This window comes from Hemibagrus wyckioides, linkage group LG05 (assembly GCF_019097595.1).
Source record: "Hemibagrus wyckioides isolate EC202008001 linkage group LG05, SWU_Hwy_1.0, whole genome shotgun sequence".
Classification (NCBI taxonomy): domain Eukaryota; kingdom Metazoa; phylum Chordata; class Actinopteri; order Siluriformes; family Bagridae; genus Hemibagrus; species Hemibagrus wyckioides.
The window spans coordinates 15,129,305-15,146,311 of record NC_080714.1 but is presented as its reverse complement, the minus strand read 5'-3'; the positions used below and the strand labels follow the sequence as shown (position 1 = coordinate 15,146,311).

The following is a 17,007-nucleotide window of genomic DNA, read 5'->3' as shown; positions in this document are numbered from 1 at the left end:
TACTTAAAATTGGGCTAATATTCGAGTTATATTTTGGGAAATGGGACAAAATTAAATTCCTTAGAAAACATTGTGAGCATGTACAAACAAACAAATCCAGACCCATTTCTAGAACAATCTTTACTCGAATGCACATAATTAAGATGTTATGATATCCGTCCATCCATTTTTTTTTACTGCTTATCTGTACATAATTATAATTATCAGTGCATTAGATGGGGGACCAATGCAAGGCACACACACACACACTCCAGTCACACAAGGCATGTCTTGAAAGCATGGAGAGAACACACAAGCTCGATACACACAGGATAGAGGCGGTAAGCAAACCACCAACTGGAGAGGTACTAACTGTATCTCTGTTTTAATATGTGATGCAATACATCTGAGGTAACGGTACACAATAAAAATATAAAAAGATTTGTTTTATAAACAATGTAAATCACCAACCCAAACTTCTATCCATACAGTTTAAAATCAGAACTCAGCACAAAGCTGGCTGTGTCCTGAATTGTTATAGAGTAAGCATAAGATGCTGCTATTGAGAATTCTGCTGTTTCCTTTGAGGATGTGTGACGTTAGGAATAGACTTGTGTGTGCATGCTTATGAAGGGGAGTCAGATTTTTTGCTGGAGTTGGCATTATGAACAAGATGAGATACTATTTAATGGGCCTCTAGTGTTTACTGTGTATGGAAATGAAAAGGGAAGTGTATTCTACCGTAAGAGAAACAGAAATCTGATGTAAAAATGCAGCTTACTCTAACACACGTGAACATGAAGGGGAGACGGATTCCTCTGGTGAGATGAAATTTGGCACCAGGCTGGTAGTAGAAGCTACACCGGAGTGCTGTCTAAAACACACAATAGTAAAGCGCTTACTGAAGGAGAAAACGTATTCTCGGTTATGGTTCTACTGCATGGTGCTTGTGCAGCACTTTGCTGAGATTGCAAGCTGTCTGAGGCGATCTGTATATCTTCGAGAGCGATTATTGCAAGCTCAAAGACAGCTGAAGTGCCACATAGTTTAGGGAAAGAAATTTTCAGCTTCTCTGCTTTCCATCCTGTCCTGACCAGGCCTGCTTATTTTGATGTGAGTCTCTGAGCTCTCCTTATCATCCTGACGAGAGGTACTTGAAGGGAGCGTCTGTGGGGAGAGGAGATTGTGAAATAGATCTTGCTCTCTGCCTGGTGTTATCTTCAGTGGTTTAATTAATTTAAGCCATTTTATCAAAACCCTAGTGATGTCTAAAAGATATTAAATTCAATTCAGTGCTCATAGTCACTACCTTTCCCCCAGTGTTTTTAGTATTTCTAGTGTTATAGTAAAAAAAAAATCCCTTTCAGACTAGGCCACGCCCACTTGGATCTCAAATCCAATTATGGATACAGATAGTGGTAATTACACAAATAGCATACACATAGTTATAAAGAACCTCTTTCCTGGAATTGTCAGATATGTTTCAAAATTTTTCATGTGCCCCCTTTTTTCCACATACTTTTCTTTGAATACCAAAACCCATTGCAGTTCACAGTATCCCAAAGACTGCTAAATAAATAATTTTGTAATTGCAGCTCCTACGACTTACATTTCCATTGAGAATGCTATACATGACATACATGTAACAGGATGTAAATATTTTAGTAAATGGATTTACTAAAAAGAGTTATAGATGATGCCAGGATAATGCTCTGTGCCCTGTGTATTCCTTTGGCTCTCTAACTACAGTACTAAAACACACAACTCAGAATGTGACCACTAAAATCCTCTAGGAGTCATTTTTGTCATCCATCACATCCGTCATAAATCACAAAAGTATGTGAACACCTGACCATCGCACTCTTTCCAAACCTATGGGCATGATGCTGCCTTGATACCTTCATTGGAATTATCGTAAATACAAGTTGCCCACTAGGAAGTCCGAATTTCAACTGGGAAACTCGAGGTACTTTTATAATTTGGTCATATATCAACAAACATTTCATTCCAATGAAAATAACTTTGTATAAAATATCATGGTATCAAAATAAAAGTAAAAGAAATATGCACAAATGAGCCTGGTGTGGTCTATGTATCATGTTCTTTCTGACAATAAAGCATACCATACTCGTAATTACCACTTCAGATGTGGGAAGTAGGATGATTCTGTTAGCATAGGAAGGCAGCATAAATGTGGATTTGGCGCCAGTTTTACTGCTATAACAGCCTCCACACTTCTGGGAAGGCTTTCCATAAGATTTTGGAGCATGGCTTTGGGGATTTGCTCATTCAGCCACAAGAGCATTAGTAAGGTTGTGGTCTGATATCAGTCTGCATTTCAAGTCATACAAATAGTGTTCATTGGGGTTGAGGTCAGAGATCTGTGTATGAGTTCTTCCACCAACCTTGTTAAACCATGTCTTCATGGACCTTGCTTTGAGTACAGAGGCATTGTCATGCTGAAACATGTTCGGTCCCCTTAGGTCCACTGAAGGGACATTTACCGCATACATCCACATTGTAGACACAGTTATGCACTTTAAACTGTGTAGCAATAATTTGGGGAAGACCCACATATGTGTCTGATCCTCAGGTGTCCACAAACATTTGGCTATATAGTGTATCTTGTGCAAGAGCCCTTTCAATGTAATATTCATGAACATCCTCTTCAATGCAACAAAATTTCAGTAGTAAGTTTAATCAGTAATGAAACTGACACAGCATTATTATGCATCTTGACCATATGGTAGAAAAATAGTGAATTCATTCATTTAGGGTTGTTGTTTTACTTTTGAACACTGGGTTTCTGAATAAGCCACAGTATAAATAAATATAATAAACACAGATAGGGTTAGGGTTAATGTTAGAGGTGACAGGAACATGAGTTCTTAATCTGACCCGTATTCTCACAAACCTGTGAAATATCTTTTTTTTTCTTAATATACTTCTTATTTGGTGTCTGCCATGTTTACAGGTCATGTTTATCAGCAAGTTCAAGTCAAGTGTATCATTTGCACAGAATGACACATGTACATTACAATGCTGATGTAATAGAACATCACATGCACACACACACACACACATATGGCAAAGATATACATACAATAAAGTACAATATGTATGATGTGTGACTTTAGCTGTGGCTTGGATTTTAGTGCCTGGTGGGCTAGTTTGAGGATTTCAGAAATCGCTGATCTCCTGGGATTTTCACACAGTGGATGAGCTACAACAGCAGATGACTACATCAGGTTCATCAAGACTGAAAAAAGACCATTTTCCTTTTTTTTTTCTCTAATCTTCAGTCTGTGTCCATGATAGCCTCAGATTCCTGTTCTTGGTTGAGAGAAAAGAAACCTGATGTGGTCTTCTGTGGTCTTATAAATACACACACGTGCTGGTTGTGCAGTGTTCTCGAACTCTTTGGTCCACACCACCAAGACTTCATGTCAGTCCACTGTAGAACAGATAATTGCAAAGTTTAACACTCATTAAGTAGCAAATGGTAGTTGTTTTGTAAAAGGTAATCTTTTTATGTTTAGAAGTTTAGATGGTTGACCTGCTGATTAAATTGTTAGGGATGAAAAATGAACATGTTTTCTGTGTATTGGTATTAATTTATTAACATGATTATTTTAGAACATACATTAATAACTTGGTATGTGTGTGTGTGTGTGTGTGTGTATACAGTACCAACTGTACAACAATCAGCCATAACATTATGACCACTGACAGGTGAAGTGAATAAGATTATCTTCTCATCATGGCACCTGTTAGTGGGTGGGATATATTAGGCAGCAGCTGAACATTTTGTCCTCAAAGTTGATGTGTTAGAAGCAGGAAAAATGGACAAGTGTAAGGATTTGAGCGAGTTTGAAAAGGGCCAAATTGTGATGGCTAGACGACTGGATCAGAGCATCTCCAAAACTGCAGCTCTTGTGGGGTGTTCCCGGTCTGCAGTGGTCAGTATCTATCAAAATTATCCTTCAAGTCCTGTAAGTCCTTTAAGCCCTGTAGGTCCTTTAAGTGGCTTGGTTGAGCCCATGGAGTCCCCTTGGTGGCCCCACCACACAACTTGCAGGACATAAAGGATCTGCTGCTAAAGTCTTTGTGTCAGATACCACAACACACCTTCAGGGATCTAGTGGAGTCCATGCCTCTTCGGGACAGGGCTGTTTTGGCAGCAAAAGGGGGACCAACCGAATATTAGTCAGGTGGTCATAATGTTATGCCTGATCGGTGTACGTCTATATGTGTAATGTGTCAAGTGTCTGAAAGGGGGCAGAGCGAAAAAAAGTAAATAAAGTGGCGTGGTAATAATTGAGGAAATTCCTTGTATTTACGTAAGCATTAGCTGATTAACTGAGTGTAAACACTGATACACAGTATTAATAAGTCTCTCAAACGTTTACATTTTAGAATAATTCATATTTCAGATGTTTCTCTCATTCACCCTGCACTGATGTCATGTGACTGACCGCCACGTGACCGTTAAACAGGAAGTAACTGCAAGGTCGAATTCCAAACGGCTCCATTATTCCTACATAAGTGCACTAGATAGGGTATGAAACAACAGAGCTTTATGTAGTGCACTATATATCCAAAAGAGCTGTATTTGGGATCTGATTTGCGTTTCCTAGTTAGCCAGAATAACACTGATCGTTCATATAAAGATTAATGAGACATTATCATGGCTTTAATTGTCAAAGAAACACAGAGGTAAGTGAGATGAGGTTTTGATGTTATTGTGTAGCTGTCCTGATGTTAGCTGATAGCTAGCCTGTGCTAGTTAGCTATAGGGATCTTGCTAATTGAATAAGTGAGCACTGATCTTGGAGTCTAATCGAGCTCTAAATACGAAGAGCTGAAACACTAGCTGTTAAATGAGCTGGATGGCAATAACAGACCTGAAGTTAGAATGATAACCTTTCTCTTTTGCACTATAAGAATACATGCAATAATATGCAGAATAAGTGCAATAATCTGTGTGAAAGAATGCAAAAGAATTTAGTGCATTTGTTGTTTTGGTTTTTAACTTCATTTCTGTCCACAGCATTAAAGAGGCAGTAACCCTCATCAACTCTATAGAGGTCAATAAACTGTCCAGACTTCTCTCTCGCATTCTCCAGAAACTTCACCTTAAGGTATGAATCCCCTAACCCTAACACGTGAGTATTTATGGGCCATGTCCCGTGCTGACGTCACAGGGTGGGACATTACTGTCACAGCTACAGTGATGTATAATATGTAAGCAATACCACAGTCTGTACATGTATGTGTTTCTATGGGTGAATAAATATAATGAACATGTTTTTTTTTGCATTTGTGCCGAGCTCCAGTGTTTTACGACCGTATGTCTCGCTTTCCATCACAGGGCGAGCGTTCCTTCAGTGAAGATGAAGAGCAGAAATTACAGACTGCCTTGGCTTTAGAGAAACAAGCCCTTCACCTGGTGCTTGAGACGTCCTCCTTCTTATTAGAACAGGTTGGTTTTATGAGATGAAACTACATCTAGAGACGCATCAGTTTGATAAGGTGCCAGTGTTGGTCTGAAACCCTGGATCTCCATTGGATTGGAGGTGATATGTTTTTCAGTACGGTGCATTGATGGATTTCGTGCCATGAACGATAATTTGGCAACGGAAACTTACAGAAAGTTGGCTTGCTTACTATGAGGATGTTTGTGTCAAAATATTAGTATGAGTCAGTGCATTACATATATATGAGCTATTTTTGCTTGAGTAAGTGTTTCCTAGATTTTATGCTATAAAGTAATGATTTATGCTAGAATTTAATATGGAACATTTCCTTACCCTTTCGTTTATGTATAATTATAATTTTGTGGGAAAACAAATATTTCGTACTTCAAGTTTGTAGTTAAAAACCATATATGAAACACCAAAATATTGAATAACTTGGATAATTATAGATTTTTCCTAATACTTAAAGCAATTTCATGTGACAGTATCTGCCTCACTAGATTTCTTCACCACCTTCACTTTCTGCATGTTTATTTTTTAACAACTTTATTCTTGTTATTCTGGTCATTTTGTGTGAACGAGAATGTTGGATGAAAATGTTTGAGATCATTCTGAATGTTTGAATGGTAGTCCTGTTAGAGTCCTGTTTATATTGTGTATAAGTGAAAATGTCCGGTGTGTCTCTTGTGTGTAGGCTGTGTATCACAATATTAAACCAGCATCTCTGAAGCAGCAGCTTGAAAACATCCACATTGCCCCAGACAAAGCCGAGGCATTTAGTCAGGCTTGGGCTACCGCTGGTCCAGATGTGGTAGAGAAGATTAGACAGACGATATTTGCTCCCAAGAAGGTGAGTTCTTTCTATTTTCTAGATTAGTTTAAGCTGAAATGATGAATGATTGTTTTACATTTACTTCCATATTTGTTTGTAATTCATCATAAATATCAGAAAGCAGACTTGTAATGTTGTTTCTCAGAACAGGGCTAGTTGTTGTTTTTATATTCATATTCAGTTCACAGATGACCAGGCACAGTTATCAGTGAATCTGATGTATTATAAAGTAAAGTAATACTGCAAGTGAATAGCATAGGAAAATATCCATATTTATATAAACTTTTTGGATTTCTACCAATATTTAATCAGGTAAAATAGACTCTGTAGCCAAAGCTGTAAATCTGGCTTGCAAATATTACATTACATATTAATATTATTACATTATAATGATATAATAATAATAATAATTATTATTATTATTACTATTATTATTATTATTATTATTATTACTAATTCATTAATAATACATTGCATATTATAATGCATAACTGCTGAATTCCTTATCCCAGTACATTAGAAGTTGTTGATTAGGTTTCTATATCAGCAGCTCAATAACACCAATAACATTAAAAACAGATTAATGGATTAAAAACAATACTATATGGCATTTATGGACACCTGACCAGCTCATTTATAGTTGGGACATTCCCAAATTATTGGCACAAAGTTGGGAGCACATGTTTTTGTAAGTTCTCTTTGTATACACTGACTTGAAGACATGTTTTGTCAAGATGTGAAAGAACCCTGACTTCAACCCCACTGAACACCTTTGGGAGGAAATGGAGTGCTGACTGAGCCCCAGGCCTCTTCACCCGGCATCACTGCCTGACCTCATTAACACTCTTGTGGCTGAATGAACAAAAAAATCCCCACAACCACACTTCAAATTCTAGTGAAAATCCTTCCTAGGAGAGTGGAGGTCCTTGTAACAGCAAAGGGGACACAACATGTGAAACTGGATGTTCAGAAAGCACATGGACGTGATGGTCAGCTGTTCAGATACTTTTGGCTATATAGTCTATGTTGAAATAGTAATTGGATTAAAAATGATGGATGTACACTTATTGCCTTTACTTACACTTATCTCACTTATTGAAAGTGAGAAAGAAATCACCTGGTGAGTTGTAGTTGCTCTAACATAAGTGCTAGTTGTAAGCACAAGCTGTGAGCGAGTACAGCTTGTCTTTAATAAATAACAACATATTGTAAAGGGAATAAAACACTTTATTGGAAACAGTGACCACATTGAGTTAGTAACATTAACTCCTCTTTGCGTCAGCTCGCATTACTCAACCGTATCTCTTCTTATTTTTTTCTGTAATCTGACAAGCTGAGAGTTTTGTCTGATGAACTTGCAATAAATCGGTGTATAAGACTTGCACAGCATGCGCCACACATGGCTTTTATATTAGGAAGTAATTCATGAACAGATTTCTAATTGTTATGCTTTGAGAATTTTATAGGTGGGATCATTTCAGACGTCATAGCTTCTGAAGATCTTTGGCTGCTGTTTTAAAAGCTATTAATCCAGGTTGGATGTATGCCTTGCTGAAGCATTTGCCACAACAGAGAAAGATAATAATAGATATAATTGAAATAATTAATGGAAAGACATGTGGGAGGGTAAGTGCTTTATGATGGTGGCTGTGTAGATGCGGCGTTTACACAGTATGGGAAAAGTAAATGAATGCATTTATGATAAGAATGACCTTTATTTCCTGTAGACTAACACTGCTGCAGTGAAATATAAGCAAAAGAAAGTTAACACATTTTTTACCGTATCCAGACACATACTGTCTATGACCCTGTTTTCAGTGCACTTATTATTTTATTTCAGACTTTTATTCTAGGCTATATGGATTAATAATAATAACTGACTTCCTGGTTGAATATTAATACTGAGGCATAAAATATGCAGGCTTTTCCATGAAATATCAATGTAGGACCCAGATTTTTAGAGCCAGTTGCATTGTGCATGAGACCTTGGTTGCTCATTATAGCTGACTTGAGTGAGTTATTGAGTTTAAATTCTTAATTCTGTGACTGATTCAGAGCCACTGCTGGGCTACAAACCCTAACCTGCTCTGCCCTGTGCTTGGATTTGTATTTTGTTTCCTTTGTTAAAAGCTCTGAGTCAAAGGGAATGATGACACATGTAGTAAGAGTTGTTTTTCTCTTTGCTAGCTGGAGCATATAGGCTGGCAGCTCAACCTTCAGATGGGCCAGTCATCACAGGCTAAGCAAAAAGAGCCACACGCCGTGCTGGACCTGGGCGTCAGAGAGGAAGATGAGTCGGAGGTAAAGGCTTTCCGCAGTTTATCCATGCGTGGAGATGATGTTTGTGTCTCTGTGGTCTCTGTGGGGTAGCGCCTAGCTTTGAAATGGATGTAAATTTGGACTCGTTCTGTCTTCACAAAAACAAAAAAAAGCCCCCCCCCAAAAAACAAAGGCAAAACAACTCATTAAAGGAACTGCCTGCTAGACATTGCTTCTGTGGGTATTATTTTACCCTGAAAGAGCTCCCTTTTCTTTCTTTTTTTTCTTTTAAATCCACAGCAGTCTGAATTGCCAAGAACCAGGCGTAATCCGAGCCTGCAGAGTAACAAAACATCTGGATAAACACACAAACCTCTGTTTTGCCCAAAGCAGCGACAGACCTTCTTAAGTTTCAGTAGATTTGAAGGCATTTTTAATTTCTGGCTTCTAGTCCATAACCCCATTTTTTTTCCTAGTGTTATTAGTGGCAGTAAAGGATATTTAGCCACTGTGTCCTTGTGGTTGAGGGAATGCATAATGTACCATTGCTTTTTTGGTTCTAATAGGGTATATAAACAGAACATTTTCCCCTTAAAATAAATCCACTTAGGATGACTCTGTTAGGAATTGATCGCTTTTAGCCTAGAGCAAGTCAACGTAATTAAAAGAAGGACGCAACGCTTGCTCTTTTCTCAGCCGCTCAGTTGGGGGCGCTGTTACCACACTGCAGAAGTGAGAGTCTGTTCCATAAGCGAGAAGCACGAAACTGTCACAGTCACCGGCAACTTCTTTTACTTTCAATGGAGTTGTTGAGTTTAGACAGGATGTTAGAAATCATTCTGAATAAAAGGCTTGCGTCCTGCCTTTTACCTCTTAATGTATGTGTAAAAGGTAGAGCTGACATTTTCTCTGCAAGAGAGTTCTCCATCTGCCTGAGTTTCAAAACCCTGATCTGTTTTTGCTTTGTTTAACTGTCATTGTTTTTACGCGTTACGTTTAGGCGAATGGGTTTTCGAAAGCTGTCTGTTTTTCCCTTTGAAAACAACTCGAAATGATGATCTCTGCTAGACTGCAAATTTCTTTGTACTACATGACACCAGAACACTAATAGGAATATGTTTTACGTGTATGGCTTTCTGCCAGAGAGCTGTCGATTTGAGGAGGACAGAAAGAAGCTCCAGATATTTGAGCACAGTTTCTTTTCAGAAATCACAAACTCTTAAGCTCCAGATGATAGATTAGTGTTAGCAGCTATGTTGAAATCTGTTAATGGTAATGTGCATGGAAAAGTGGACACATTCATTGAAGCAGGCCATGTTAGTGTTCATGTCTAAAACTAAATCGTATGCAGCCACTGTGGTGATTTTCTAATAAGTATGTTACTGATATAGTAAGTATATTAGTGACTTTGAGCTATCATGACATTAATATTGTGTGGTTAAGTCTGATGTCCAGAATTATGATACTTATGGTCACGTCCTAATAAGATATACTTGATGTTAATGCCTTTTGTCAAGATTTTGCAATGCTATTTTACCAGCTTTGGATTCCATTACATGCCGTAAATTGATCGTCTTTTGTTCTGCCCAAACTCTGGTGTATATTAAAACGCTCACGTATTCCATGCCTCAGCGATTTTTCCAGCCACAATAAGCATTATGTTTTGGATTGAAGCATCATTGCACAGAAGCGGAGCTAATAAAATGAAGCAGTAGCAAGGGGAGGTGGCCGAGGAAGGCTGTGGGTTGTTGGTCGCAAACTCAAACAGCTTGGGAGAATTCACCTTAGATGGACGACGCGTCCCTGAGGCATATTAGTCCGTCCTCGTTAGTCCTGGACTTGCTCTTATCGTGACCAGTTGACAGCTGGCTTCTGTTTAAAAGAATCAGGCTCTTTGATATTACTTTGAAGTTCTTAGGGTTCCTCCTGTTTCCCTTCTCTCTGATATAAAGCCCTGTGAATCTGCAGGCTTCAAAACAAAGGGCAGGATCTGTGAAAGGTACACGGCCATGTCAGTGTGTTTTTTGGCTGGTTTTCAATGATTTAGATTGAACGAGTTGAAGATTCTTCTTTGACCACCATTTTTAACACCATACAATGTTTTGTAGACTCTGACTTATGCATTTGCATTCAGTTAGACTTTAATTTGATTGAAAATATCGGTCTAATTATTATACCAAGCTTATAGGATGACTTTTTTTTTTTATCATTTTTTTTTAAACCTCATCCCCATTTTTAATTTAATTTTACAGGTTGCTGTATCCTGTGATTACTTCCCTTGTTAACGTCAAGGTGTTCGCTAATACCGCATAGTCAGACGCACGTAAAGTCATTCCAAACGTCCGACATTATCTTATTTCCTCCGGGCTCAGCCACGGAGCAGCCAGAAGCTCTTTGTTGGATTTCTCACTCGTGAAGGCGATAACCTCATTTATTATCACCTGGAAAAAGAGGGCACGTAATTAAACATGGGATTTCGAGCTGTGAAGAAATGCAAAGAAGCGTTGTAAACATTTGTTCTCACTTGATGTTAGTTGTAAACAGAGCAAAAGCTTTTTACACAAACAAAATGGAGGGAGGGGGAATCATACAAGTGACAACTCGCACCACAAAGTTGTAATTGGTAGCTTCTTAACATAATAATAGCTTGCCACGCACCTAACCAAAGTGAAAAGAAAAACGGATAGGAAGCTGTGGCTGCTTGGGCCGTGCTGTTTGTTTAGGGATGCTTTGCTTTTTTTAAACATTTACTGTGTCTGTTTGCATGGAGACAGAACGTTTTGTCATTTTGTTTATTACCACAGCAAAATAGCGAGTAGTCATGCATCTTTATTCTTGACCGTACTTTTCTTTTTTTTTTTTTTTTGGCTTGCTCAGTTTATTGTAAAGCAACCCTGTGTTGATAAATGTTGGTGAATGGAAACATGAAACACTGCAAATTTTGTCAGCACACTGATCATTATGCAGGCAAAACTGGATTTGGCCGCATGCTGATTCTCCCAATCAGTGAAGGCTCTTATTTGCCTGTATTGCTGCTCTGTTAGATGGGTAAATTAGTGCACTGTTGAAGCACATTGCTTTGATGAAAGGGTGGTTTGACACTCACTTGTTTATTTATTTGCATGCAACTGCATCTGGGCTTGTTCGGGGGAAAAAAATGAAGCAGTGTGCTCTTTAGTGCAATGTGTGAGTAAGGAAGGTTTTGATCATCGTATGTAGTTTTAGTGTATAAACCTGAATGCTTGCCAGTGAATAAGTAAAAAAAAAATGTCATGGTTATGCATTTTGCTAGATTGAACATGGACATGATGTTTAAATGTGAAGCTTGTCATCATGAATCTTTCTGCTTACAGCATTTCTGGCAAGTTTCATCATATCATGTGGAAAAAAAAACTGTCTGGATGTTAGAGTAGAATTTTGGAAAACAGCCAAAAGTGACAAAAGGTCTAGACCAGAATTGAGTTTTTCTGCCGGTATTATACTTTGACATCTTTACTGTAAGCAAACATACAAGCAGGTCTATAGATATTCAGACATCTGGACACTTATCTGAAGAATCTGGCCAGCTGGTGTGAAGGGGTTTTTCTTCACCAGGGAAAGACGTCTTGTGTTGTCCACTACAGTACTCATTTGTCTATTATTTATTTTTAAGAATAGTAGATTTGGCCAGAGCTGACAGTTTTGCTATCTCTCAGATTTTTTTCCAGCTTAATAATGGCTTGCTTCACTGGCATAGACAGCTATTTGGACTTCATATTGAGAATTAACAGCAACAGATTCCAGTTTCAAATGGCACACTTGAAATGAACACTAGACCTTTTATCTGTTTACTTGTAAATAAAAAAAATGAGGGAATAACATTTCTTTTATATTTTTGGTTCCTTCAGAGGTGGTGGGAGTGGGAGGGAGGATCGGGGAGGGGTATCAGGGGTGGGGGTTGAAGATGTGCAATTCATTTCAACTTTTGACTTTGACTCAATAGACGTGTCAGTGTCCAAATATATATGGACCTGACTGTAAATATGTTTTACAGTGGAAATCATTTTTATGTCAAACACTTTTGCCTTGTCCTTTTGCCTGCAGAATTCATGTGAGCCACATTAACCGACTCTGGTACATGCAGTCCCTCTGTCTAAAGATGTCAAAAACCTCGCAAGTGTCAAAAATCAAGTGTTTAATCAAGTTTGGACATTTTATAATGACATTCCCTTGGACATAATGGACATTTGACGTTGCATCTGCACAAGTTATCATCAAAATAGTGAACAGCTCTTACATCCTGTGTACAACCTTCTAAAACATTAGTAAGAAATGATTTATTCAGCTCTACAGAACCTGACTGAATAAATCAGTGATTATGGATGTAAGTGTGAAAAGTGTGAACGGTGAGCTGCCGCGCGATTAGTCAATGATGAGACGCTTGTTTAAATGGTGCGAGTGACTTTACATCAGGTGTTGAGAGCCTGTGATCTTTATAAGCAGATTAGATTATAAGTAGCTGCGACTTCATTCAGACGAACTGGAAAGGAATCTTTTTCTCCCTTTTTACTTGTATGGGGCACAAGACTAAAGTGAATTATCTGAATTATGTAGAGAAAATATCAACTTTTGACCGTGTAAAGGGGTTTTCACACACTGCCCCACATATTTGACATTTTTTTTTTGGGAGTGATGCTCTACTTTTAGCCCTTAATCTATTCAGACATGATGCATGCGTTTTTCCCAGATCTGGCCCAATCAGTATACACTAAATGGACAAAGGTTTATGGACACATAACCTAACCTAATCACACCCATATGTGTGGGTCTTCCTCAAACTTGTACCAGAATGTCTAAAATGTCACATTACAGTTTCCTCCACTGTAACTAAGAAGCCGAAATGTTTTAGGATGACAGTATTTGTCCCCATACACTAAGTGAGGTCCATGATGACATAGTTTGCTAATGTCGGAGTGGAAGAACTCGCCAGCACAGAGTTTTGACTTCAACACTGCTGAACACCTTTGTGATGACTCGGAACACTGAACATAGCTTGAGTGAAATCAGGAGACACAGTCAAACATACAGTGATATTATCTCTTCAAGTCTCCAGTTACTGAACTGTGAAATTGTCAGTTGGTGTTCATACTAGTGGTTCCCAGAGTAATACCATGTATCAGTAGGTGGAGCAACTAGCATTCCGCTAGAGAGCAAATCATTAAATCATTTTTTTATGCTACTAAAATGAAATATTCTGGAGACAGATATAGCGTTTGTATAGAAAATTCACCAGTGTATATCTGCATCACGTACGAGATGAAGGAGAAGCAGTGTGTGCTCTCCCATGGATCACATGCGCTCTACTGTCTTCAGTCCCATTGCTAGTCACTATACCAAGTAGCCTAAAGTTTGCCTAAAGTTAAGTTTTTCTCAACTTTGTCACGTCACTGGATACCAAACTTATATCAGAAAGTATAAAATGTCGCATTACAGTTTCCTCCACTGGAAATAAGAACCCCAAATGTTTTAACATGACGATATTTGCCCATGTGCACAAGTCTTGACTTCAACACTGCTGAACACTGATGAAATAAACACAGTGTGTGCTCTTTGCCACAGATCACATGCGCTCTACTGTCTTCACTCTGATTGCTAGTTGCTACACAAAGTCACTGCATTTTTGCCTAAAGTTAAGTTTTTCATAACTTGGCATGTCACTAGATACCTACGTCTAGTCACCAACCGTGGCCGTCACTCATGTCACTCATATTCCTTAGCTCTGTGTTGTTTTTTATTTAATGTAGCATCATGGTCCTGGAGGAATGTTGTTTCATGTACTGCCTCAGCTATATATAGTGGAAATGACAATAAAAGCTTCTTGATTTGACTTTACTCATGTCTCCAGAAGTTGTCAGCTCACACTGACAATCTCTGTTCTCTTCATCTTTGCGACTTGCTATATGTATGAACGATCATAATGCTGTTATGGCTGAATAGCCAGACTTCCACAGTCACACTGCAAAATAGTGGAAAGTCCAGATGAGTGGAGGTTATTATAGCAACAAAGGGCCTCAAAATCTGTAATAGGATGCTCAAAAAGCATGTATGTATGTGTGATGGACAAGTGTCCACAAATTTTTAGTGCATATTGGCAAGATATGCTGTAAGTTGATCCTGAAAGTGTTTACCACTTACAGCCTTTCTAACAATAGTATTATCAACTTTTGATTAGTGTGATCGCAGGTGGAGGGGTGACGTTCTATTTTCTGCCACCGATCTGTCTCGTTGGCTGACTGCATTGGATAGACATGCCACTGTAGATGTTCTGTTGATGCGAATGCCCTTCTTTCCCACAAGCTGTACAGTATAAAGGACGAGGCCCTCTAACTCTAAGCCGTTGTAGTGTCGACATACCAGAGGGATCTAAAAGGGAGCCTAGGCGATCACCAAAGATACCACACAAGAGACATTTCTGTTGCTATGAATAGTGGCCCGTGAGCCTCTCACTCTCTCTCTCTCTCTCTCTCTCTTCAGCTATAGTGTTTCAAAAATGGATAGAGGGGATGTTTTTATCGTGGGAGGGCTTTGGCATGCTGCGGGTATGTACAGCACATAGCCGCATAACCGAGGAAACACTTGCTTTCAGTGAATTCCCGGACTGTGTCCAACATCTCTATCACTTCTAGTTTATGGCATCTTTTTTATTTCCCTTTGTTCGTTCTGTTTTCAGCTCAGCTTTTAATCAGGTTCTATTTTAGTATAGTTTCTATGTGATCCTATTCTTTACATAATCCCACCTCCTACTTTATTAGGAACATCATACTAATGCTGGCTAGGACTAAGCAGAACATCTTCCATTCTTTGTGTGTTGAAAACATTCCTTAAGATACTTAAGAGTTTGCACATCATGCTCTAGATCTCCTGTTCTGCTGCATCCCAGAGATGCTCTACTGGATTCAGGTCTCACGACTGGGAAGACTATTGAAGTACACTGAGCTCACTGAGCTTGTTCATGGAAGCAATTCGAGATGATTCTCGACACGGCGCATGATCGTGCCAGGCTTAGCCAACTAAAGGAATGTCCTTGAAGGAATGCACATAATCATCAACAACACTGTAAAATTAAGTGATGTCATTCCTCACAGCATTACCCAGCTACCACCAGGCTGAACTGCTGACACAAACTCGGTTTTGTTTCGTGGATCCATGCCAAATTCTGACCGTCGAATCTAAATGTCACAGCCTAATGTAAGAAGGTGACATTATTTCAGTGAATCTGTCCTCAGCTTGTAGCTGACAAGAGTGGAACCTGATTTTTCTTCTGTTGTAGCTCATCTTCCTTTGAATTTCATTTTAATTGACTTGGCTATATTTCACTGACGACTGTGTAAAGGGCTTTTGTCTGTTATACTCATAAACTTCAACCTTTTGTAGCACATTTCCATCAGTCTGCTTTTTAATGCCCTTGTCCTTCACAGCATTTGCCGTGAAGTTGCCCCAGCTTGTACAGAAGCTTTTGTCGCTGTTTTATTTCAGTCAATTCCGCTCCCTCAGACCCCTCATATTTCTTACCAACACTTTCTCTTCCAGTCATCGCTTCTCTCATGCTGGGATAACAGAGCGAGCGAGGCATTTTTATATTCTTCTTTTTATCACTGGATGAGTCAGTGAGGGTATAAAAATAGGTACCATGCAGTAAATATGAAGGTGTTATGTGCCTTCTTGTTTTCCGTCGTTCTCTACCAGTGCTGCTAGCAGATGCAGCCTTCCCGCTATTGTTTACATCAGAAGCTTATGCTCCTCATCAGATCATCCTGTTCTTAATTTAGTGGAATACAAAGACGCTATTCTATATGGACTTAAGCTCGGTGCTTAAACCGTATGACTCAGAAATGTCTGAAAGGAATGGAACTTTGTTATTGCTACCTGCATAAGACCCAGTTCTGTAATCTGTCAGCAGATGGATGTCTGATTGCACTGAGTCACTAATGCACAACTGAGCTTTATCTAGCTCATTATAGTGAGATTTTCTTTCGCAATAGGTTCAAAAGGGAAAGCCAGGCAAACTAATCTTCAGATAGAACTGAAATAACAATTACACTAATTTAGCTTTTTACATCTGGATATGTTTCATCTTTTTTGGCTTTATGCTCTGTATTACTGGCAACAGTGTTGTGTTATAGCAGCTGGCTTCGTGTCTCTGATTATGATTCACACGTCTTCACCGGGTGCCATTTGCACTTTAGTACCATGATCTGAATTGTAAACTGCCTAATGAATAGATTTGATGAATTTTTTTTCGCCTCTGTACAACAAAGACGGTAATTAATGCCGAATGTAGTTTTAATTTTCCAGTAGAAATAGGGTTAAATTGTGAACCCAGTTAAAATCAATACTGTACATTCCGCTGTTTCTCCTAAAGTGTCTTAAATGACTTTAGGCTCAGAGACCCCTATCTAACACATCGTATAGAAATCCGCA

The 17,007-nt window shown here is 38.7% G+C and overlaps 1 protein-coding gene across 1 annotated transcript in view; it reads left to right on the top strand.

The window, feature by feature from the left end:
- Nucleotides 1-4,536: 4,536 nt before the first annotated feature.
- commd10 (COMM domain containing 10) overlaps nt 4,537-17,007 on the top strand; it is a 36,097-nt gene continuing 23,626 nt past the window's right edge. Inside the window, exons 1-5 of the mRNA XM_058389088.1 lie at nt 4,537-4,695; nt 5,030-5,120; nt 5,351-5,461; nt 6,151-6,306; nt 8,476-8,589. Of these exons, the coding sequence (XP_058245071.1) occupies nt 4,667-4,695; nt 5,030-5,120; nt 5,351-5,461; nt 6,151-6,306; nt 8,476-8,589 (501 nt within the window). The 5' untranslated portion in view covers nt 4,537-4,666. The remainder of the gene's footprint in view (nt 4,696-5,029; nt 5,121-5,350; nt 5,462-6,150; nt 6,307-8,475; nt 8,590-17,007) is intronic.